We start from the raw sequence: 25,800 nt of genomic DNA, 5'->3' as shown, positions 1-25,800 counted from the left end.
CATTTCAGGCTTCAAACATAAAGATATAAAACTAATTTTTTGTGAAGAATCAACAACAAAAGGGACACAATCATGAAGTGGAACAAAATTTATTGGATATTTCAAACTTTAACAAATAAACTGAAAAATTGGGCGTGCAAAATTTTTCAGCCCCTTTACTTTCAGTGCAGCAAACTCTCTCCAGAAGTTCAGTGAGGTTCTCTGAATGATCCAATGTTTACCTAAATGACTAATGATGATAAATAGAATCCACCTGTGTGTAATCAAGTCTCCGTATAAATGCACCTGCACTGTTATAGTCTCAGAGGTCCGTTTAAAGTGCAGAGAGCATCATGAAGAACAAGGAACACACCAGGCAGGTCCGAGATACTGTTGTGGAGAAGTTTAAAGCCGGATTTGAATACAAAAAGATTTCTCAAGCTTTAAACATCCAAAGGAGCACTGTGCAAGCGATAATATTGAAATGAAAGGAGTATCAGACCACTGCAAATCTACGAAGACCTGGCCGTCCCTCTAAGGTGGGAGACTCTGTTCATAGGACAACAATCAGTCGTATACTGCAAAAATCTGGCCTTTATGGAAGAGTGGCAAGAAGAAAGCCATTTCTTATAGATATCCATAAAAAGTGTTGTTTAAAGTTTGCCACAAGCCACATGGGAGACATACCAAACATGTGGAAGAAGGTGCTCTGGTCAGATGAAACCAAAATCGAACTTTTTGGCAACAATGCAAAACGTTATGTTTGGCATAAAAGCAACACAGCTCATCTCCCTGAACACACCATCCCCACTGTCAAACATGGGGGTGGCAGCATCATGGTTTGGGCCTGCTTTTCTTCAGCAGGGACAGGGAAGATGGTTAAAATTGATGGGAAGATGGATGGAGCCAAATACAGGAACATTCTGGAAGAAAGCCTGATGGAGTCTGCAAAAGACCTGAGACTGGGACGGAGATTTGTCTTCCAACAAGACAATGATCCAAAACATAAAGCAAAATCTACAATGGATTGGTTCACAAATAAACATATCCAGGTGTTAGAATGGCCAAGTCCATATCCAGACCTGAATCCAATGGAGAATCTGTGGGAAGAACTGAAAACTGCTGTTCACAAACGCTCTCCATCCAACCTCACTGAGCTCGAGCTGTTTTGCAAGGAGGAATGGGCAAAAATTTCAGTCTCTCGATGTGCAAAACTGATAGAGACATACCCCAAGCGACTTACAGCTGTAATCGCAGCAAAAGGTGGCGCTACAAAGTATCAACTTTAGGGGGATGAATAATTTTGTACGCCCAATTTTTCAGTTTTTTATTTGTTAAAAAAGTTTGAAATATCAAATAAATTTCGTTCCACTTCATGATTGTGTCCCACTTGTTGATTGTTCACAAAAAAATACAGTTTTATATCTTTGTTTGAAGCCTGAAATGTGGCAAAAGGTTGCAAAGTTCAAGGGGGCCGAATACTTTTGCAAGGCACTGTATCTTTGTCATTTTTTTAGAACTTTAAGGGGTTATAGATAGTTTGTATTGAAAGTATTGTTGCTGTATTAAGCATTTGTAGTTCTTTCTTTTATGATGTACAACTTGTGTGTGACTTGTGTTTCAGATTTCGTCCTCCTTTAACAATTTAGATCCTTTTGGGACAGGGCAACCTCTACCTCCTCTACAAGTGCCACAGCAGTCCACACAGACCACCATTATTCCACCTCTAAAGAAGCCACCCCGCTGGATCAGAAGGCCTGTTGGAGCATCCTTTGCGGTAAGCCATCGGCATTACACAGCTTGAGGAAAGAAAGGCCTGTTATTTGGCTTTAGTATCAGTACTATATTTCCAGCAGGAGAATTTAGTGATAGAAATCTATTCTTCTGTTGCTGCTTTCTGATAAAATCGAACCTTTGTCTTCAAATGGTTTGTAATTCTCAATAATGACCATGCATTTCCCTTATTTTTCTGTATTGCTCATAATTATTTATTGGGTTTTTCATGAAACAAAATAAAAATATCAAATGTGTGAAGAAACAGGACAATGTAGGAGGATGTAGAAATATGTACAGAGGTGCACATAAGCCACACATGTTGGCAGATTTATGGTCATTAGGTCTAAATCTTGTACTACTTCAGCACATGTGGAAGGCTTATTCCACATTTGGGTGCTGTGACTTTAAAAGATATATTGAATACAGCTCCAACTTCGATCACGGTGCCCGCCATCGCAGCTGGTGATCCCCGTTGCCTTGCAGCTATCTGACAGCCATCCTCAGTCTGGCTTGGTCTGTACTGAATCTGTGTTCTGCTGGACTGGACATTCTGCAGTGGAGCCTGGAAGTGACCCTTAGGCAATGGACTCGGCATGAAAGTTTTAGTTTAGTTAACTCTGGTTTAGTTAACTTTGCAGGTTCAGAGTTGCTGGTATTGCCTCTTATGTTTGCTCTGTCTTTGAAGACTCCTTTACTGACTACACTATTCTAGCCGGGCAGTGGGAGTTCTTATTTTTTATTGGTTGCTACCAGCAGTCCTGGTTTCAATGATACTTGAGGCCTTCTCTTTGTCCTTGAGCCCGTACATTGCTTACTGCACTGCGGTTGTAACCTATCTGATTTTAGGCAAGTGGGGGACAGTCCCACTGTTTTGGCTACCCCAGTATGCTCTTCACTAAGAGGATGGGGACTGCTTGCAGTGCTCCCCCCATAGCAGCAATGTCTGTACCCTGGAAACCTACTAACCCTTGGTATTGAAGTCTTCCTTCTCATATGAGGCTCCATCAGATGTGGTTGTATCCTCTGCCCTCTCAGCTGAGGTTTTTATTACGGTCATGCAGAACTTCATGACCCAAATTACTTTTTCTGACTAAGAACACAAGCGCAATACTGCACTGTCTCCAGTAGATTTTATGTCTGATTTACCTGCAGCCTTGATAGCTTCATAGCCATTGGGTGCTGAGACTGATTCAGCAGCTCTATAGCAGGTTAAAGCCTCATTTTGGTTCTCCTTCCCCCAGAGTTTGACGTCCGGTCTGGGTCCCCTTCCCTGTCGGAGCTCATCGTGGGTGATCGGAGTGGCCACAGACAGCGATCCTCCTTGCCTCCTATACCGGGCAGCGTGACCCTTTTTCCACCCTTCCCTGTCCAGGATTGAGGCATTCAGTTATCATCTCCTCACAGCCCGAGCAAGGCACAACTGTCCACACTGCTGCATTGTTCTTGGCTGGTTTTATGCCTTCACACACACATTGAATGGTCACCAAGCTGTGAGTTTTTAACCCCTTATTTTGACTTCACCATTGCAGATCCAGCCGGGGTCATTGTACAAGGTGTTCTGCTGTTATATACATACATACATGGAACTGATTTTGAATAAAACTTTTCAATGTTCTATTTACTACATTGGCATCATTCATGACTATTATTGCTGCCATCATTAATCATCATCGGTGGGTTCATATAGCGCTTGTATGTGGTTAACCCTTGTGTGACTGATTAGGGAGCACGCATGCTCCAAATTGAGATGAATACATTGTAAAATATCAGTTAATGTAATTTGGTCTAAATCAGTTATAAATATATTTGGACACAACATGTATACTTAAAAGTTGACAGACAACCTTTATTGCCAATAATATGTAATGTACTTTACAATGTTCCTGACATATATTTCAGCTTCCTGCATTTTTTCCATCTGGCCTTTTAGATATGAAAGGCAGAGTGATTTAACACCTGTTGAGATTTGTCATCCATGTGATGAAATGAAAAGTATGCCGTTTGCATAAAATAGTTAATTTGCATTTAATATTAATGGTCCAAATAATGTCAGGCAAAACGGTTTGCCCTCATGCATCACTTCATCAAATCTGGCCCTCTTTGAAAAGTTTAGACACCCCTGCCCTAGGTGTTTGTTGTTTCTGTACTTCCATAGTATGGATTTTTGTTCAGATGTTGTCCTATCCCACTGTGGATCCAGCCTTAACAAGGTGACTACCATACCTGCTAAGGATGTTCCAGGCCTTTAAGGGACCTAACCAATAAATCGCTGAAGGCCATTTGTACAGCTATGTTCTCTTTGTGGGTTCTGCCTCACACCTGATTTTAGCTTTAATTTTTCTCTGCCGGTCTCATTGTCAAAATCCCTTACAAGGGACATGACTTCTGCTGCCATTGACCCTCAGATCAATGAATATGTGGAAAACATGTTTGTAGCATTGAACTTTAGCTGCTGTGGCCTGTCAGAAGCCAACTTAATTTTTCTCAGTGCATACATGCAGGGCTCTTTGGCTAAAGTGTTGGACTCTTGTGTAAGAAGCATTTGACCCAAGTGGCCTTTGAGGGACGTCACTTTGGACCGGCTGTGAATGTTATCATTGGTGATGCTACTGGGAGGTAAAGCACTCCTCTTTCCCAGCAGAAGTCTTCTAAGGAGCGGACTGCTAAGTCCTCTCAATCTATCCCTGCTAAGAAGCATTTTTTTAAATTTCTGCTAACCCTAAGTTTCAACATTGTGGTCCCCAAGGGTTGCTCCCTATCCAACCTCAATGTCTGGTGTACCAAGACTCCTCCTTACCTTGAAGATGTACCCCTGCTTTCCAGAGGAGTGGACATCTGTTAAACTTTGTGGCCACCTGAATGCCCTGTATCCCTGATGCCTGGGTGCACGAGATGGTGTTTTTTTTTTTTTTTTTTTTGTATAATCTTTGTTTATTTACAAGCCAAGTGATCCAGAGCGCATATTCTTCATTTCTCAAAAGGAGAAAACATTTTCAAAACATATACACTCTATAAATCAACGAAATAGTACAAAGAGGTGTATGAAATTGTGAAGCATAATATGGAACAATTATATAGTAAAGTAACAACAATGGGATAGATACACAAAAGATGAGGAGGAGAAGAAAGGGAAAAGAAAAGGGAATATAGCTGTTCTTATCCCAGGTGGGTGCATAGAGCCTTGTCCGAGCGGAGCAAAATTAAGGTCTCCTCGGTCACGGGCATTCGCCCCCAGTAGACGCGACTCCCACCCCAGCTGGGGGAGGAGGAGAGAGCCAATATAACTGGATATTTTCTCGCCCGGGTGAACAGTTCAGAGTACAAACAAAGCTCCAACAATATTAGAACATTCAGTGATGAGGCCCATGTCACTGAAGGCCTTGGTCATGGTGAACACACCTGGTTCACAGCTAGTTTGGTTCTGCAACAGAGATTGTCAACAGTAAGATTTCGATCTGCTTGGACCAACTGTTTAAAGGTAGAGTCTGCCAGGGCTAGTAGAGCTATGTCTACGCAAGATATCGGGGCCAAGTCTGATGTGTGGTTTTTCCATTGAGCCCAAGTGGATTCAGATCTTTTTCGGGTATTCCTGCAAGTGGCAAGCCAATCTTCAGCTTCCATAATCTCACCCACCTTCCGGAGCCACTCCCCCTCACTCAGGATATGGGAGCTTTTCCAGTGGATAGGTATAAGACGCTTGGCAGCACTAAGAAGATGGGGGGAGGGCACTACGTTTATAGTGGGAGTTAGGTATATGGGGAACGTGGAGGAGAGAATGCTCTGGAGAGTTAGGAAGGTCTATCCCAAGGCCATCCAGCACATCCAATAAGGCTAAACTAATGGGCAATCCCTAGAACACAAGAGAAGAGCGCACGACCTAGTGCAGTATCACAAGACATTTATTGGTAAATTAAGACATGCCATACAATATACTTACAAATGTATGCTGAAAGTATGCATGTAAAAATTCCTTTTGCAATAAGGACAAGGATGCTTTTTGGTAAAGCAGGAGGACTGGAAGGCGTCTGTGGTGATGGGGCTGACACGTTTCAAGGGAGAACCCTCTTCATCAGAGCCATGATCACAAATGACTTGCTAGACATATATATATATAGCATAGCAGAGTAGACAGGCCCTCCCACATAGGTCAGCCCTGCCCCTTTAACACCATAACACACAAATAGTAGCTTATAGTACATTGTAATTGAATAAAATGCATTATATACTTAAAATTCAAATCAAAATTAGAATTATATCGGGGACCCATAAAAAAAACAACAAAAATCAGTCACAGCTGAAAATACATACATATACTGGTTGGTAATAGCACTCATAGAAGATGTATATAAAAATATTAATACATTATATTTACAAATGTATGTGTGTTTGTGTGTGTGTGTGTGTGTGTGTGTATGTATGTATATATATATATATATATATATATATATATATAATGTTCACCTACTAGGTCCCTAACCAGCAGGGATCACCAGGAGCACTCCTCAGTGGACTCTAAGGTAAATTACATATTACATCCAAATTGTGTATATACCTACCAGTTCCCTTACACAGCAGGGGTCGCCAGGGGGACTCCTCAGTGGGCCTAAAGATGGGTCACATATTGAAAACAGGGGACCTTAACTGACAGCCCCATCTTGGAGGGGTGGCAGAGGCTTGAGCCGCTCACTAGGGCTGCGCCGAAGCCTCCTTGGAACGCACGCTCGCATCGGAAATCAGGAAGTCCCGATGCGCCTGCGTTCCACCAGTAACCACGTCACTTGCGGTCTTGACCGACGTCCGATACGGCTCGGTCAGGAACCCGGTAGTGGCGGACCCCAGCGGCCGGAAGAGGAGCCAAACTGCACGGCGCTGTGGCTGCTCAAAAGGGCCCTGTGTAAGTAAACAACAAAGACTATAATTATGTCATAGATTATCTCCAGAGGAAACAACAAAACAAATTGTGTGTGTGTGTGTGTGTGTGTGTGTGTGTGTGTATATATATATATATAATTTATTTTTATTTTGTTTGATAATGCATGCCATATAAAAAAAGTTAATAAAGGAGCTAAGCCAAAGGAATTAGTTGTATCACTTATAAAAACCAACTGTAATGATGTTTGTGGGCAGTTGCAGAGACCATGCAGCTGCTAGAGACCCCATAGAAACACCCCTTTTAAAACAGACGTGGGGAAACAACCCATGTCTGTTTCAACAGGGGTGGTTCTACGGGGTCTCCTGCAGCTGTATGGTATCTGCAAGTGACTGCCCACATCATTACAGTTGGTTTTTATAAGTGATACAACAAATTCATTAATTTGGTTTAGCTCTTTTATTATTTTTTTTTATATGGCTTGATCAAAAAATACATATACACATTTTTTTTTGTTGTTTATGTTCCACAGAGCCCACAAAGGACCACTCCAATATTCTGATTAGCTCGTATCCTTGTGAGCAAAGGTTCCATGACCAACGCAAACAAGAGTGGCGAGAGAGGCCATCCCTGCCTCTTGCCATTCCAGATAGGGAAACTGAGGACAGGCAACCATTTACCTTAACCTGAGCCTTCGGGAATGTACAGTTGTATTCAAAATTATTCAACCCCCACTGAAATTGATTGTTTTGGCCAGTTTGACATTGATTTTGATCATTCAGTCATCCTGCTTACAATTAAATCAAAGAGGCACGTGTAGGTCAGACAAATATAACATAACCTTTATAATGAAATAACCACAAATGTCTTTTCTGTGCTCACATCATTATCAGTTTTATTCAACCCCCAAGTGACATTCAATCTTAGTACTTAGTACAACATCCTTTTACAGTTATAACAGCTTTTAAACGTGAAGCATAGCTTGACACAAGTGTCTTGCAGCGATCTACGGGTATCTTCGCCCATTCGTCATGGGCAAAAGCCTCCAGTTCAGTCACATTCTTAGGCTTGTGCACTGCAACTGCTTTCTTTAAGTCCCACCAGAGGTTCTCAATCGGATTTAAGTCTGGTGACTGTGATGGCCACTGCAAAATGTTCCAGCCTTTAATCTGCAACCATGCTCTAGTGGACTTGGAGGTATGCTTGGGATCATTGTCCTGTTGAAAAGTCCAACGTCTCCCAAGCCTCAGGTTTGTGACGGACTGCATCACATTGTCATCCAATATCTCCTGGTACTGAAGAGAATTCATGGTACCTTGCACGCGCTGAAGCTTCCCTGTACCTGCAGAAGCAAAACAGCCCCAAAGCATGATTGACCCCCCCGCCATGCTTCACAGTAGGCAAAGTGTTCTTTTCTTCATAGGCCTTGTTCTTCCTCCTCCAAACATAGTGTTGATCCATGGGCCCAAACAGTTCTAATTTTGTTTCATCAGTCCACAGAACACTATCCCAAAACTTCTGTGGTTTGTCCACATGACTTTTGGCATACTGCAGTCGACTCCTTATTCTTTGGAGACAGCAAGGGGGTGCGCCTGGGAGTTCTGGCATGGGGGTCTTCATTACGCAGTGTGCGCCGTATTGTCTGAGCAGAAACTTCAGTACCCACATCTGACAAATCTTTTCTCAGTTCCTCAGCAGTCACACGGGGACTTTTCTCCACTCTACGCTTCAGGTAGCGCACAGCAGTCGAAGTCAGCATCTTCTTTCTGCCACGACCAGGTAGCGTTTCAACAGTGCCCTTTGCCTTGAATTTGCGAATGATGCTTCCTATGGTGTCTCTTGCTATGTTTAACATATTTGCAATCTTTTTATAGCCATTGCCCTTCCTGTGAAGAGTAATCACCTCTTCTCTTGTCTTCCTGGACCATTCTCTTGACTTCACCATGTTTGTAACCACACCAGTAAATGTCTAGAAGGAGCTGAGTATCACAGTCATTTTAAAGCTGCCTAATTGGTGCTTATTAGGCTTTATTGCTGCTCCCTGACATCCACAGGTGTTTTCAATACCTGATTGAAAACACTTCAATGAACCTCTGTTCTTCAGAGTGGTAGTCTTTAAGGGGTTGAATAATTGTGTCAATGAAGAATTCACAAAAGAAACATTTACTACTGTATTACAAAACCAATTTATGTCATTTTAGTTGCATATGGTTCTTTAAGAAGTCCTTGTAGGATTTCATTCTGAATACAATTACAAATGTACACTAAATTCCCTAAAACCCTTTACAGCATTGGGGGTTGAATAATTTTGAACATAACTGTATATATATTTTTGTATCATTACTTTTACACCTTATTTGTTTTTTTGTAACCCTCTTTTGATTGTTAAACAATGATAAGAACATAGTATTGAATTGGTTAATTAACCTGCTGACACCCCCCCCCCCCCCCCCCGTTGGGGGGCTGGGCTGGCTAGGTATAAATTACCAGTTCATAGAGGAAATAAATGAGCTTTGATAAAGCACAATTCCTGTGTGAAACATGTAGACCGATCCTCCCTTGCTTGTACATGTAGTGCTCTTCTTGTTCTTCATGGTTTTTTGCGAATAAAGGTATTTGGATCTCAGTTTGGTGTGCAGCCATCCGGACTTTCCTGTCATTACTGTTTCAGCTGCAACTGGGAGAATACCATGCAGTAAGGAGATCATGCCATTGGAGCCGGCTCACCTGTGAGCAGCGTAGACCATTGTGTGTTTAGCTGTTTAGTGGGCATGGAGAAGGAGGAAGCGAGTGGGCTGTAATTTACCATTGTTTGTAAGCCTACATTTGTGACTCTATAGTCACATGAGCTGCTCAGATGTAATAGGGAGGAAATGCTCAGAATAGAAACCTAGTGAAAACTGAGCATGTGCAGAGTTGCCTTAACAGCTGCAAAATCCCTAGCTGAATTGGGGACATGAACAGAAGGTGGAGATAGGAAGCAGAAGAATCAATCGGGTTTGTTGCAGAATTCAGAAAAAGAATCGCCTAGTGACTTAGTATGAACAGCACTTAATACAACATTTATTGATAGTTTTTATGATGTGGGTTTAATGACACTTTAACTCTATGAAACCTGAAAACATGAAACTAGTTTTGGTAATGAGTAAACATGAAATAAAAAGGAAGAATAGCAAGAAGGGAGAAAGATTCAGCTGTAATTGAAAGGGAAGAAATGGAAGGAATTAAATGGGTTAGAGTCCATTCGAGGTGCGTTATCTGATCCATTCACTAGCATCATATACAAGTGCATCTCATAAGATTACAATATCAGCAAAAGGTTAATTTATTGCAGTAATTTATTTCAAAAAGTGTAACTCCTATATTTTTTATATAGATGTGTTACACAGAGTGATATATTTCAAGCATTTCTTACTTTTAGTTTTGATGATTTTGGCTTACAGCTAGTGAAAGCCCAAAATTCAGTATCTCAGAATATTACATAAGACCAAAAAAAGTAATTTTTAATACAAAAATGTTGTCTTACTGAAAAGTTTGTCCATGTACAGTATAGTATGCACTCAATACTTGGGTCAGGGCTCCTTTTTGCAGGAATTACTGCAACAATGCGGTCTGGCATGGAGGCGATCAGCCTGCGGCACTGCTGAGGTGTTATGGAAGCCCAGGTTGCTTTGATAGTGGCTTTTAGCTCATGTGCATTGTTGGGTCTGGTGTCTCATTTTCCTGTTGACAGTACCTCCGTTTCTCTATAGGGTTTAGGTCAGACAAATTTGATGGCCAATCAAGCACAGTGATACCATGATTACTAAACCAGGTATTGGTTATTTTTGCAGTGTTGGCAGGTGCCAAGTCCTGCTGGAAAATGAAATCAGCATCTCCAAAAAGCTGGTCAGCAGAGGAAAGCATTAAGTGCTCTAGAATTTCCTGGTTGAGGGCTGCGCTGACTTTGGACTTGATAAAACACCGTGGACCAACACTAGCAGATGACATGGCCCCCCAAATCATCATGGACTGTGGAAAATTTTGCATTTCATTTGGAAATCAAGGTCCCAGAGTCTGGAGGATGAGTGGAGAGGCACAGAATCCAAGTTGCATGTGGCCCAGTGTGAAGTTTCCACAGTCAGTGATGATTTAGGGAGCCATATCATCTGCTGGTGTTGGTCCACTGTAGCTTGTAGCTGTAAAGGTGACTCTGCACATGCCCATACTATACTGTACATGGACATACTTTTCAGTAAGCCAACTTTCTGTATTAAAAATCCTTTTTTTTTTTTTATTGGTCTTGTGTAATATTCTCATTTTCTGAGATACTGAATTTTGGGTTTTCACTAGCTGTAAGCCGTAATCGTCAAAATTAAAAGAAAGAAATGCTTGAAATATATCACTCTGTGTGTAACGCATCTACATAAAATTTTCACTTTTTTAAATTGAATTACTGTAATTAACTTTTTGCTGATGTTCCAATTTTATGAGATGCACCTGTATATGTAATATGGTATTGCTCTGTGGTATGTAGATGGGTAGGAAAAAGTGTGTTAAATGTGTCTATTAGGGCTCCGTTTTCTATTGTCTGCCAGGGTCCCTAGACAGAGTTGTATGTGGAAGTGTTAGCAATTAGATATTTTAGGTTCTGTACTTCCTTTGTACATTTGTATAGGTCTGCATTAAACTGAGATATTTGTTAAGGCTACCAAACATCTTGCCGCTATAAGAATGTAATATATGATTGATTCATTCCTTAGCAAATTTTACCCAAGATTAGAAAGGAAGACCTAGCAAATGATACGGGTGCTTAAGCAGTAAGTCTTTGCTCATTTAGGCTGGGTTCACACTAGCTGTGGCCGCAGCTCACAGCAGGGGGTGAGGTGCGTCCCTGTTTTCTGTTTCAGATGCGAATCAGGTCTGAATTCGGACCTGAAATGGACCTGAAGACGCACAGAACCCTTTTCCAGTGTGGACTGCGGCCGCCCCAGAAGTGCAGAAGTATGTGAACAGGCTTCATTAAGATCTGGTCACACTCTCCTGTCATGCTAATTGGATGCGGGGACAGTCGGACCTGTGTGTTCTCCTCCCCCCCCCCAGTCCCCCCTTTGTGTTGTTGGTCCCTAAGTGGTCCATCTTTGTACCCCCCTCCCCCCTGGGCAGAATGGTCTTTCTGGTTAGGGTGGGCGCTGAATTTTATGGTGGTCCTGTGCCCGGATCCTTCCACCTCCCTGGAAGCCTCATGGATGCCATGTGTGGCAGCCATTTTGCCGTGGTCAGAGACATTGTATTGGGGCCTGTGTAACGCTTTATGGCTAGCGGCCATGTTTGTGTGGTCCGGCGGCCATATTTGGTTGGTCCAGCGTGCAATAGGAGTGACCAACATGAAAGTGGAGCCTCTGGGCGGCGAATATGGCTGCAGGGGCTCCTCCCTTTCCCCTAGTGCTGACTCCTGGGTTTCCTTTTCCCCTGGATGCTGCACGTGGATACAGGCTATCTCTGATGCTACTCTGGTGGGGTGATGAGTTCTGGTGGGGTCCCTCTCTCTCTGCGGCTAGTTGTGGGGTGCTCTGCTATCGGCTGACCCTGTGGTGATACAGGTGCGGTGCCTTAGGTGGGTGAGTCCTCTAGCAGGGTGAGACGCTTTTTGCTGGTGGGTTCCCCCTTTATCTTATGGAGTCTCAGGAGCATGTTTACCCACCTAACCCCCCTCTCGGAGGCAGAAGGTCCCTCAGGGTCCCAGCCCTCTATAGATGCACTGACGGCGGTCCTTTGTTTCTTGGGTGGAGGTGGCTTTTGGGCAGCTGGCTAGAAAAAAAGCAGCCCCCTGCCTCATCGGTCTTGTCAGATCTTGAAGTTGCCTTGACCACTGCGGACATGGACCACCCTGCGAGGCCTGTAGCCATGCTCCCTGATCTTTCAGATAGTGAGGATGATTCCTCTACTCCTGTAGCTGCGCACGAGAAGGCGCTGGTTAACGCACTGATTACATCTGTGCGGGAAACTTTGAAGATGGAGGATGCACCTGAAGCTGCTGCGGAGGTGCCCGTTCTCTTTGGCACCCACAAGTCGTGTTGCGTGGCAAAGGTGTTGCCTTATCCCTCCTATTTTGACAGGTTTGACACAATTCCGTTTGCACAGTTCCATACGAGGTCCCTCCAAAGGGAGATCCTGGTAAAATTGGACAAGTGTCCAAAGTCTCAGGATAATCAGATTCAGCTGAGCTGAGAAACCAGGGTGTAACGGATCAACCCGCACCCCGACTGGGTACCTCCGTTGACGGATGCTCCAAGTGCTTCCTGAGGGCTCCAAGCACTCCACCAGACACCATAACCACCTCAGACCCCGCGAACCGCCGCAGCTTGGTTCGGGTCTCGCCGCCCCCTACCCACCCTGGACCTACGTCAAGGCTCCAGGTTCCAGTGGGTGAAGCTCTCTTTCCCCAGAGGTGAAGCAGGCACAGGAACAAGCTCTTACAAGAGCTTAGTGATTGTCCAAGGGAGTATGAAGAGCATAGCAATCCCTTGTAGAAGATTCCCCCAATGAGAGATTGGGGAGATTGAGGGTGAAGTATAACTCAAAGTTTAATGGTACAGCTGCTCTTTTATACAGTTTTCCCCCAGACTTCATGGCAATGGTCTACAACAGTCTGTCTCCCAGTGTAAATTAGGATAAAATCTTCATATTTCTATATGAACATATTGCTGACAAATATTACTGTCCCACTTGAAGAAATCCAAACCATTAAAGAGGTTGTAAACCCACCTCACAAACTTTTACCTATAGGTAAGCCTATATTAAGGCTTACCTATAGGTGCTATAAATATCTCCCAAACTTGCACCGTTTAGGAGATATTTAGAGTGCATACTGCCGATGACGTCATCGGTGCAGGCGCTCTGAAGGAACGGCCACCCGTGCCGTTCCTTCAGAACTCAGTGCCGTGAACGGCGGCTGGCGCGGGAGTGATGTAATCGCGCCTCCGGCCAATCAGATGGCCGGAGGACGCGAACCCGGAAGCAGGACGGCCGGACTTGTCGCCGTCCTGTCGCTGAGGTGGCGGCATGGCGGGGGCTTTGTTTTAAGGTAAGTACTACATAATGAGCTAGTATGCGATGCATACTAGCTCATTATGCCTTTCTCTTTACAGGGCTTTTTTTTTCTCTGTTTTTTTGGGGGACTTTACTTCCTCTTTAAGTATCTGTTTTTCACTTCCAGTGACGGTGAGTACCACAGAGGTTCCCTGGTCTGGTGGCTTCACTCTCCGGGTCTTTGGCAGGGCAAATCCTTTCTCCCCTTGCATTGGACAGTGGTCACTACGGATGCCAGTCTGTCCAGGTGGGGAGGTATCCTTGGACTTATCTCCGCTCAGGGTTGTTGGACACTGGAGGAATCCAGGCTACCAAACAATGTCTTAGAACTTCGGGCGATCAGGCTGTGCCTGGATCATTGGACAGATCGGCTCTGGGTGCTGTGGATGTAGCTGGCATTATCCCTCTCTGCTGTACATATACCTGAATTGGAAAACAGGCCGGCGGACTATCTGTCGACAGGCGTTAGACCAAGGGGAGTAAGGGATTTCATCTGATATGTCTGCGGTAGGGCACCCCCGAGGTGGATCTGTTGGCGTCTTGGCTCAACAGAAAGGTACAGAAGTTTGTGGCAAGGTCACAGGATCCTCTAGCGGACGCCACAGATGTTCTGGCAGTCACAGAGTCTTTTCGGAGGTCAGACTCACTGTTTGTGATCACGGACAGGCCAAGAAGAGGGCTGTCCGCTTCTTCTGCGACCATTTCCAGATGAATCAGACCAACAGTGACTCAGGCCTATTCTATCAGGGGTCCGGTTCCTCCTTTCCCTGTAACTCTACTTGGGTACTAAGTCGTCCTTGGGCCTTCCGTCATCCGGTGTCAGTGACGCAGGTTTGCAAGGTGGCCACTTGGTTGTCGGTGCACACTTTCCACAAAGTGGATGTGTTGGCACCTGTGGATGCTTCCTTTGGCCGCAAGGTTTTGCAGGCTGCTGTTAGGGGGTCTGTTCCCTCTTTGGGGGTGTATTGTTCAGGTTGGGCTCCAGTTTTTTTGTTGAGCTCCTGTTACCTGTTTGAGTCTGTATTTAGCCTTGGAATTTTTTGTCCCACCCCTCATGTTTGGCACTGCTTGGGGATGTCCATATGGTTCCGAATATGGAGCGCTGTGTCCATCAATAAACAAAAAAGAAAATAGGATTTTTGTACTTAACGTAAAATCCATTTCTCTAAATTCATTAATGGACAAAGCACTCAACCCTCTAAGGAGTTTTAATACTTTTGACACTGCTTGTTACTAAACTGAAGGCTATAGCAGAGAGGGGGATGTATACCAGCTAGGACTGCCCATAGACATAGCCAAGTCTTTTTTTCTACATAGTGTCCTACTCCTTTAGGGAGTGATATAAACCTATGGTTCTGAAAATGGAGCACTGTGTCCGTCAATGAACTCGGAGAAATGGATTTTACGGTAAAAACAGAAATCCTATTTTCCGCATTTAATATGAGTTTTATTAATGATTGAGTAAAATGGTTTATTTGTAGTCTTATAAAGTTTTAGACAGTAGCTTAAATTTCAATTCTAAAACCAAGAATGGAAGTAGTTTTGCTCCTCAGTTCTTAAATCAAACTTTCTTGTATCCCCTCAGCAGCTTGCCTATTTTCATCAGGCATTCTCTGGATCTGGGCCAAGGGGTCATAGCCCCCAGTCCTGCTGCAGAAAGGTTACAGGGGTTTCACACCAGCCTGCTCTATTTAAAAGCCCACAGGGGACATTTGCCCTCATCTTGGACCTCAAGGACCTGAATGTGTGTGTTTTTTTTTTTTTTTTTTTTCATTTTAAGATGTTTTTATTCAAGAAGAAAACAGTACAGTACATAAAAAAAAAAAAAAAAGAAAAACAATCCTATAGTTTCTGACATCTCTCCACAGTGTTGCTCTAGTCGAATGTTCAGGCACCAGGGTGAAACAGCAGGACAATAATCAAATTATCCTGGATTCAGAGAGGTCAAGGAGAGGAAAAGGACTAGAGATCCAGTGGTGCCAAATCTTATCAAACTAATTTTTTTTTTTTTGCAAGTTCAAAAGTTATGAATTTCATTCAGAAGTATGAATTCTATCTTGATCCAGGGCTGTGCCGTCTTCAGCGGCTCTTTCCTCTCTCTCTCTCTCTCTCTTTCTCTGCTTACAGAGGCAGCAACAGGAGCCATTGGCTCCTACTGCTCTCAATCAAATCTTGTGAACAGAGAGCGGGTGCAAGGTTGAGTTGCGCTGTATGTCAATGGCTTTACACAGCCTGGCTCAGGATCAAGCCTGCAGGTGTGCCACCAAATGAAGCAACTAACTATGGTGGCACACTAGGAAGAGGAGGAGCCTGGAGCGCAGGTGGGGGGGATCCCAGAAGAGGAGGTTCAGTTTGTTCTGGCTTTCCACCTTGATCGGGAATGGTTTCTCCATGCCTCTTTCTGGTTCCAGTTCATCAAAAGGAAATTTCCTTCCATTGTTTTGATGTGGTTTGTTTGAGTCTATCTTTCAGCCAATGCTTCTTTCATGAAGGCTGATTCCCTTTTTGTCATCCTAGATGGTTCCAGGACAGGCTCCCCAATTTCTCATTCCATAATTGTTAGGTAGCGAAGACAGATCATGGTTTAAGCTTAGGGCCTTAAAGTGGAGTTCCACCCTAAAATTGAAGTTCAGTCGATCTTGCTCCGGGTCACCTGAAACACAAATGGATAATCGCAATTTTTTTTTTTTTTTTTTTTTTTACTTATCATGTTTTAGAAGAAAGTTATACTCCCCTTACTGCCTCTTCCTCCCCTCAGTGGCCACGGCCCGTCGTCACTTCCTGGCTTGCAATGATTCCTGGAAGCTGAACGTCATCGCTCCTAGGAATCAGTGCGCCTGCACTGGCCCCGACGTCAGTTCCGGTGCAGGCGCCGTCATACCTTGCTAAACAGCTTCTGGGCATGCAGGGATGACGCTGCAGCCCCGGAAGTGACGGCGGGGCCGGTGCAGTGCATCGTGGGACCGAAGAGGATGGAAGAGGACGCAGAAGAGGATCGCGCTGGCTTCAAGCTGCCCACACCTGAGATGGCAGCGCTGGACAAGACATTTTCAAGGTAAGTATTTCTTCTTAAAGGTAAGTGCAACCCGGGACAGTTCAGAGGCTATCCATTGTGGAATGCACTAGCCCTGACTGTCCCGGGGGTATTTTTATGTATTTTTTTTTTTTTTTAGGTGGAACTCCGCTTTAAGTAAACTGCTGCTAATAAACAGACATTTAGGAGCAGTTGGACATTTTTTTCAGCAGCCCCTGAACTCTCCTCTGTTATCTTATCTGTCCATTTACAGTGAGTCATTTATAGTCATTTGGAGGCAGTTGAGTTTAGTGGCGTTTTTTTTTTTTTTTTTTTTAAAGCAAAAAAATGCGTTCAGACGGAGGTTTATTGGCATTTGAAACGCTAAATGCTTGTAACAGCGTGCAAACGCATCTAAACGCGGTAACTCGCGCTTATAAGCATTTTGTTTTTAGGTGTTATAATCCCCTAATTGTCATTCAAACTGCGACAGTGCTAAAAAGCCGAAAATTGGCCCTGGCAGAAAAAGGGGAAAAGTGTCCGGAATTGAAGTGGCTAACCACTTGCTAACTGCGCTATAGCTGAATGCCGGGTACAATTTTAGGAAGACTTCTATTGACGTCCCCTCAGAGCCACGCACCCCCGGTGCGCTCTGTGATCGCTGTGTCCTTCAGACACAGCTGATCACAGATCAGGGTAAAGGGCCAATCACAGTGGTTCTTTACCATGTGTTCGGCTGTGTCAAATCACAACTGATCACTATGTACACACACTTGCTGGTTATTGGCTTTCCTCTCCTCATTCTTTCACTGTGAGGAGAGGAGAGCCGGTAACCGGCAAGTGTGAAAAGGAGCATCTACACTAATTACAAATACCTGTTTGCAAAATTTTATAACCAAAACGAAGAAAAACTTTTTTTTTTTTTTCTGTGTTTTTACATTTGTTTAGAAACCAAATAAACCCAGTGGTGATTAAATACCACCAAAAGAAAGCTCTATTTGTGTGGAATAAAAGGTAAAAATGTCATATGATTACAGTGTTGCATGATTGCGCAATTGTCATTAAAAGTGCGCCAGCACTACTAACTGAAAATTGGCCTGGGCAGGAAGGGGGTAAAAGCACCTGGTAGGCAAGTGGTTAAGGAACACACTAAAGAATCATGGTTTTTAAAAATCTGTCCATCCAAATCCAAACCTGATTTCTCTTACGTCCTCCGACAGTCGCCGCCACCTCTAAGTCATCACTATTGGGTATTGTCCACCTATCCGTAGGAATAGCTAGGCATATAGACTTAGTAAAAAGACAAAAGGCATTAGCATATACACACCCACGGGGGCTGTCCCATCTGGTCAATACCCCCCTGCATCACCACTCCCAACTCAGTTTTAGTTTGCCTAGCTTAGGAATAGTCAGGCTACCTTGTGCTGGGGCTTCAGTCTAAATCTTTCATTTGATTTTTCTTTTGTCAGTTTTTTTCTCTCACTTTACTAGCTGTTTATTTTACCAGCTCTAGTGTTAGTTTATTCTTCAGATGAAGATGGATCATGCGGTGCTGGGATTCGGACTGGCCGCCCTGGTTCTCCAGGGAACAGAGGGCCAGATGGACCCCCAGCCCGCCATCGAGCGTTCAGCTATGGTTTCGCCCTGGCATTAAGAACGACCCATCCCTGTTCGCTGCAGGGATGCAGCCGTGAGGTGGCTACCTCACAGGACTTGTCTGCGATTCTGCAGCGTCATGTCCCTGGCTCACAGCACTCCCTGTCAGATGAGGACAGAGGTTTATCCGTGCATAGAGGCTCCCCCACGCCATCGGGTACAGGTAAGTACTTTCTGTGTGGGACCTCTGTCTGGGGTGACAGTCTGTGTTGCTGTGTGTCCCCATGTCTGTGCCTGTGTGACTCCCTGTGCGATCCCTGCGGGGTTCGCTGTGTGCACTGTATGTTTTGCCGGGGGTCCCTGTCCCAGTGTCACCTTAGGTGCATGTTTGGGGGTACAGACTTGTGTGTTGTGCGGCGACCGCTGCGGGGGAAAAATCGTGAGGTCCGCCATGTTTTTTAATATGCACACGTGTATAGCCCCTCTGGGGCGAGTTTACAGCTCATTTTGGCGCCATCCGCCGCCATTCTGTGGGCGGTGGAACGATCGGTTCGGCGGCCATCTTGGTGTAGCCTCCTATGCATCCCTATGGGGCAGCCATTTTCCCTGGGGTCTGGCTTATAGCCAGCCCCCTCCAGCAGCATTTCCTCTTCCTCTCAGACAGCACAGGCACAGGTAGCAACGATCTGTGGGCTCTGCAGTGTATCTCTCTGTCTTCTTCTGTATACTGCTTCTGGCTCAGTTTTCTTTCTCCTTTTGGGGGTCTTCATAGATGTGACAGTAGCGGTGGGCTGCGCACTCCGCAGCGCTATTTAAGGGGACAGTACATTACTTTTTTGCACTGTAGTTTTTTTATTATCTTGAGCCATGGATTCTCAGGAAAGCAAGTTTCCTCAAGCTTTAGTGGGGGGCCCCAGTTCTCCTGTGGCCCCGCTGTGACCTGATCTGGCTGCTGAGGTTGCGACTTTAGTGGAAAATATGGAAATGCTGATGTCTGAACGGGCTGCGAGAAAACGGCCAAGCCTGTCTCTCTTCTGATTCAGATGGGGATATGGCTGCTGCTGCTGCTGCAAGCGTGCCCTATTCAGGGTCCCGCTCATCCTTGGACCCCCCGGGGTCTGAGGGGGAGGCTGAGGTGGAGGGTGTTGATACATCCTCCCCAGGGTCACCCGAAGAACGGGCGACCATGGATGAGTTGATCGTTTCTGTTAAGGAAACCTTACATTTAGAGGATGAGCCCTGTCCTCCGGGCGTTGTGTCCTCATTTGGGACTCACAGGACCCTCAAGTCCGCGCAGGTTTTTCCCTGCCCAGCGGAATTCTATTACACTGTTAATGAAATGTGGCGCACATTGAAACGTCCATTCCTGGTACCTAGTCGGTTCAAATTGCCTTCCCTGTTAAGGCGCATTCTACCAGGTCTTTGAGTACTTCCTGGGCCTGTTGGCATCGGGCCTCGGTGACCCAGGTGTGCAAGGCGGCGACTTGGTCGTCGGTGCACACTTTTTCCAAGTTCTACAAAGTAGACGTTCTGGCATCAGCTGATGCTTCTTTTGGCCGCAAAGTTCTCAGTGCGGCAGTGCCATGATGGACCCTTGGATTTTTCTCTGGGTCCCTGGCTGTTGGCATTTGCTTTCCTGGGCTGTTGCTCCTGTTGAGCATTGTTTTTTTCTGTTGCCCGGTTGGTTCTTATGGTGCATGTAAGATTCCTTTCTCTGATGTGGGTACTGCGTTGCCTTTTCTACGGTTGCGTCTCCCACCCCTCATGTCTATACTGCTTTGGGACATCCCAATAGTGATGACTTAGAGGTGGCGGCGACTGTCGGAGGACGTAAGAGAAAACTGAATTTTTGTAAAATCTGACCTGTAAAATTCCTTTCTCTGAGTCCTCCGACAGTCGCTGCCCCGCCCCTCTTTTGGGGTTCTTATTACCTACTGCTATGCTACCAAACTGAGTTGGGAGTGGTGATGCAGGGGGGGTATTGACCAGATGGGACAGCCCCCGTGGGTGTGTATATGCTAATGCCTTTTGTCTTTTGACTAAGTCTATATGCCTAGCTATTCCTACGGATAGGTGGACAATACCCAATAGTGATGATTTAGAGGTGGCGGCGACTGTCGGAGGACTCACAGAAAGGAATTTTACAGGTAAGATTTTACAAAAATTCAGTTTTTTCAGTTTTTGAGAGGTGGTGAAGATTTAACCGCTTGCCGACCGCCACACGACTATTTACTGGTCAGCCCCTCACAGGCAAAGTGATGTAGTACTAAGTCGCTCGCCGGTGAGGCTCTAGAGGGCAAGCGCGCGCCGCCGGAGGCGCGCTCCCGCACGTTCCCTAAGTAGTCCACGCGAGTGACCGGCGGACCCGATGTCCGCCGGTCACTCGCAATCTCCCCATGGAGAGGGAGAAAGGCAGGCTGCTAATGTAAACCAAGCCGCCTGTCATTCTCCCCTGTGTAAGAACAGAGATCATACGGTCCTGCTATGTAGGATCGTATGTCTCTGTTGTTGCACCACTAGCCACACCCCTTTACAGTTAGAAGCTCGCCTCTAGGGACACACTTAACCCCTTGCTCTCTAATGAAGTTAACCCCTTCCCTGCCAGTGTCATTTTTACAGTAACAGTGCATATGTATAGCACTGATTACTGTAGTAATGTCACTGGTAACCCCAAAAGTGTCAAAAATGTCAGTCAAGGGTCCGATCTGTCCGCCGCAATGTCGCAGTCCCACAAAAAAAAAAATCGCAGATTGTCTCCATTACTCGTTAAAAAAAACACACCAAAAATGACAGAAATCTTTCCCTTAGTTAGTAAACGCAATAACTTTTGCGCAAACCAATCAAAATACGCTTATTGCAATTTTTTTTTTTTTACCAAACATATGTAACAAATTGGCCAAAAATGTTAAAAAAAATTAGATTTTTACATTTTTTTTGGAAATTTCATATAAAAAAAATGTGAAAAATATTGTTATTTTTTCAACATTTACGCTCTTTTTTTGTTTATAGCGCAAAAAATAAAAATCGCACAGGTGATCAAATACCACCAAAAGAAATCTCTGTTTGTGGGAAAAAAAAGGACGTCCATTTCATTTGGGTACAGCGTCGAACGACCGCGCAATTGTCCGTTAAAATCAAGCAGTGCCGAATCGCAAAATAGGGCCTGGTCAGGAAGGGAGTAAAATCTTCCGGGGCTTAAGTGGTTAAAGCCCAATTACATTTTTAGATTTTGTTACTTGAATGCAGTCAGGCTGCATATGCAGTAATAGGCTTCATTTTAACTTATCTGGTAAACTTGGCAGAACTAGAAATGTTGGACTGCTGTTCCCACACACAAGCTTCAGTCCAGCTCTCCTTGAACATTGCTCCATTCAATGGCACTGCTCAGAGGTCGACAGTGATGTTGATTAGAGCAGTAATCAGTGGGGCATATTGGAACAAAGGAGAGATGGGAGTGTAAGAGCCGCTGTCTAATCTCCTGTGTACTGCCAGCACATTTTCAACACTTAGCACATGCTTATCATTTGCTTCAGCGCAAATAAAAAAAAAAAAAAAAAAGGCATATATATTTCTATATTTGCAGCTTGACTGCATTCAAATAATAAATTGGCTTCTGTTGGGCTTAAAGATGTGTTTGCCATACTTTGAGCACACTCTGCACTTGAGCTCCATGTCTGCATACCTACTGTGGCCATTATAAGGTTGCTCCACTGTGGGAAGATCCGTGGTATTTTTAATTAGTGCATACAGCAAGAAGAGTGGAAAGATCCAGAATTCCAACGTGAATAGGAGCAGAGCTTAGATCACGTCAGAGGGGAGGCCCCAAGAGTTATTGGAAAGAAATATAATTAATTTGTTCTCCTGGACATGTTCTGTAACTGAAATATGATTTTGGCAGACTCATCCTGTAAACTGTGTTTATAAAACAGTTAGTAAATATTTTTTTGTGTCTGTGTTCTTTTCCAGTTTGGAGGAAAAATGGTTTCATTTGACAACCCTAAAGTAAGTGTGCAACCAACTCAAGAACCCAGTACTCGCCAGGTCTACATCAGTCAGGTGACTACTGAAAGGGAGTTCTTGGCACGATCAAGTGAGCTTCAAGCAGCTTTGCTGTCTGGTAACCTCCTGGGCTATTGCCAAAATAAAGTGCAGACCTCTTCCCATGCAATTGAGAAGAATATCTGGAACTTCCTCAAGGTACTTACTGTATTTCTATTTTCAATATTATTATAGTTTACTATTTTATGATTGCAGAACTACTGAGTATTTCCTCTTAGCACATGACAAGGCACACAGTGGGTAGACTGCATAACTATGGCACAACATTTCCTTTGCAATTTTAAATACAAGACCCCACAGAACAATAGAAAGACTTTTAATCTTCAGATCCTATGATGGACAGCTCTGTGACTGAATTACAAATAAATAAAATCACTGAACTTTCTAGCACTGCACTCCGAATTAGCTTTGAACAGCTACTTAAGGATGATCCCGGTTCTTTCTGTTTATCTACAGTGAGAGGAAAACAGCAAATCATGACTTTCTCAATATTTACAAACCCTATGATCTCTAGCTCTGACATATATTCAGTAACATAAAATTACTTACATCTACATGATTAAGTGCTTTTCTTAATTGTACAGTGCAGGACACTGCACAGGCATTGTTTTAGATAACTGGGTTTATCTGCTGGTACCTTCAGGTGATTGGACACTGGCAAGCAGAGCCATTTGACAGATTATCTACTCTTTGCATGGGATTTTGTGGGCAATTAAACAACAGTAGGTATTTAAAAAAGAATATAATTATTTTCACATTTAAAAGAATAAAGCTATGAAGCTATACATTTCATGAGATTCATACAGAAAGACCAATGACAGCATAACATTCTATGTTGCAGACAGAGGTTATGATATCCCTGAAGAAGATGTTTGTAATTATTCGAAATGCGTTGGATACCCCCACCTACTGGGAACCATCTCTGTTTGTTATCCAACTATGATGGAACCTATTCAGAAGTAGCTTGGAAACACCACCATCTGTACAATTTCAATAATTTATGTGCTCAATGTTATCCTGTCATTGGTCTCTCTATATAAATGTCATGGAATGATTTATAGCTTCACAGCTTTATTCTTATAGCTTTAATATTTATCTTTAATTTTAAAGTTTGCAAAGGTACACATAGTCTATGACTATATAGCAGAAGAACAAGATCTTTTCAAAACAATTGACATGGTACTCGGGTCAATAAAACAGTGACATAGACATCCGCAAATGGTGTAGCCCCTCATTGTAAACTGATGCTGTGCTGGCCGGCCCGGGCCCCGCCACTCCCCCTCCGGCGCTCCGATGGGAACATACTGCATCCGGAGGGAGTGAGAGTGACCCGCCCAATCCCCAGCCCACAATACTAAGGCAAGCTGTGAAGGTGCCCACCATCTGCAGTCCAAGCAAGGGTGCTACCTGTCTGCCAAGTATAGGCAGTGACTGCGGGACACAGTAGCCAAGGACATACATTGGTCTATTAACTTCCATGTCAGTAGTAGAGCATTTGAAAGAGAAGATGAAGAGAGGAAAAGGGATTTTGAGAAGGAAGGAAGGATAGAAGAAGGAAAGAAAGAAAGTGGATAGTAAAGTATCAGCGTCTAGATCCAGAGCCCAGAGAGGCATTTTGTCTTGAAGCATGGCCACCATCCTCTCATTCATCATGATCCAGGTCAGCTTAGCCTTTAGTAGCTCGATCGGCACCACCAGTGTCCGCCAGGAACGGGCTATCGCTATTTTTGCTGCTGTGTATATAAACCCTATTAGGCGTTTGGTATGTTTGTGTCCCCTCAATAGGTTTGCCCAAAAGCGCCTGCTGAGGAGATTTTACTAGGTTAATTTGTGTGAGGGGGTAAAATTGTATGTGCGGATCCAGAACTGCCGGACTTTCTTGCAAGTCCACCAGGGCTTTATTCTTTTAAATGTGAAAATAAATTATATTCTTTTTTAAATACATACTGTTTAATTGCCCACAATATCCCATTCAAAGAGGAGATAATCCATCAAAAATCGATTAGGGATGATGTCAATTACACCCTCAGCCATTTGAGGTTTCTTGAATTTCTTTTCAATAAGTTTTTATTAAAGATTTTCAACATACAATAACATATTTCGTTAGCATTGCATAGAACAGGATAATACAACATGAGAAAATATAGCTCATATCACAACTTGTACATACATTACACAGAGCCCCTCAGAGTTCTAGCCAATTCCCTAGGGAACCTCAAGCCCGTGCCAGGCGACATAGCCGGGTTGCCCCAAAGGGCACAGGTGAGAAACCCAAGGAGCTCGGCACCCCTTCGGGAGCATACTGTGCCCATGCCCCCCGGGCTCCCACCCCCCCCCCAGCCAAATCTCCAGCAAGCGTCCATGGGTCCCCAGTACACTAGTCCTATATCCCATATCTCTTCCTCCCGGCTAACCGGGAGCATGGGATAGAACCGGTCTCCGAAGACTCTGCTGTGATAGGATACATAACAAGAATGGAGTAGATAACACTCAAATGTTGAAAACCAGTAGACTATCAACTGGACAGTCCAAACAAACAAAACCTCCTGTATTCAGTAAACAATCAGCAATACCAATTCACAAGCAAGTGAATAGCAAACGTGCTCAATTAGGGTATTTATCTAGCCACCCCCTCCATTGCTGCTGGAATGTCTGGAAATTATTTCCCGAGCTAAAAAAAAATTTTTCATATGAGTGAATTATTTTCACTCGGTTGATGACTTCATAGACCGTAGGGATTTTGGTAGACTTCCATGCCGCCGCTACATTAGTTCTAGCCGCCGTTAAAATATGTGAGATAATACATCTATGTTCATTCGGGACGGACTGAATGCCTAAATTCAGTAGGGCCAATGACGGCGTCATAGGTATTTTTAGTCCTGTAACCGTGGCCACCAAAGCGTAGATGGCCACCCAGTAGCTCCGTAGTTTCCTACATTCCCAAAAAGTATGGAGTACAGTGCCCCTCGCTCCACATTCTCTCCAGCAAGCATCTGAAGAGTCCTCGTACATATGGACCAGTCTGGATGGAGTAAGGTAGCTCCTATGCAATATTTTAAGAGCCCCTTCCCAGTGGTTAGTGCAGTGCGTATATTTAAAAGAGGATTGTACAGCTGCCTGCCAATCCCCAATGGAATATTCTGCATCAAGGTCCCTTTCCCATGATAACATACACTTCAGTTTGGACTGGGCCTTAGGTTGCCTCAATACTTTATAGAACCAAGACAACCCGCCAGCTCTCGGTTTCCCCGAAGTGAGGTACTCCCACACCTCCTGAGGTACCTGAACTCGCAGTTCCGGGAACTTCAGGTGGTAATGTCGCAGTTGTGCCAGAAAAAAAAAATCATAGGGGGTGGAGGAGGACAGGACCTGGGAATAGGTAAGGGAGCGCTGGGCACCAGGGCTGGGACACCTCAGCGAGGGAATGAGAAATTCG

The 25,800-nt window shown here is 44.3% G+C and overlaps 1 protein-coding gene across 1 annotated transcript in view; it reads left to right on the top strand.

The window, feature by feature from the left end:
- Nucleotides 1-25,800, top strand: part of SEC31B (SEC31 homolog B, COPII coat complex component) — a gene marked incomplete at its 5' end in the record, with an annotated part of 331,579 nt that overhangs the window by 152,508 nt on the left and 153,271 nt on the right. Inside the window, 2 exon segments of the mRNA XM_082267974.1 lie at nt 1,604-1,756; nt 22,272-22,502. Coding sequence (XP_082124100.1) covers nt 1,604-1,756; nt 22,272-22,502 — 384 coding nt within the window.

Source organism: Pelophylax lessonae (genome assembly GCF_965119305.1).
Source record: "Pelophylax lessonae genome assembly, chromosome: 9".
Classification (NCBI taxonomy): Eukaryota; Metazoa; Chordata; class Amphibia; order Anura; family Ranidae; genus Pelophylax; species Pelophylax lessonae.
This window is presented reverse-complemented; position numbering and strand designations above follow the sequence as displayed.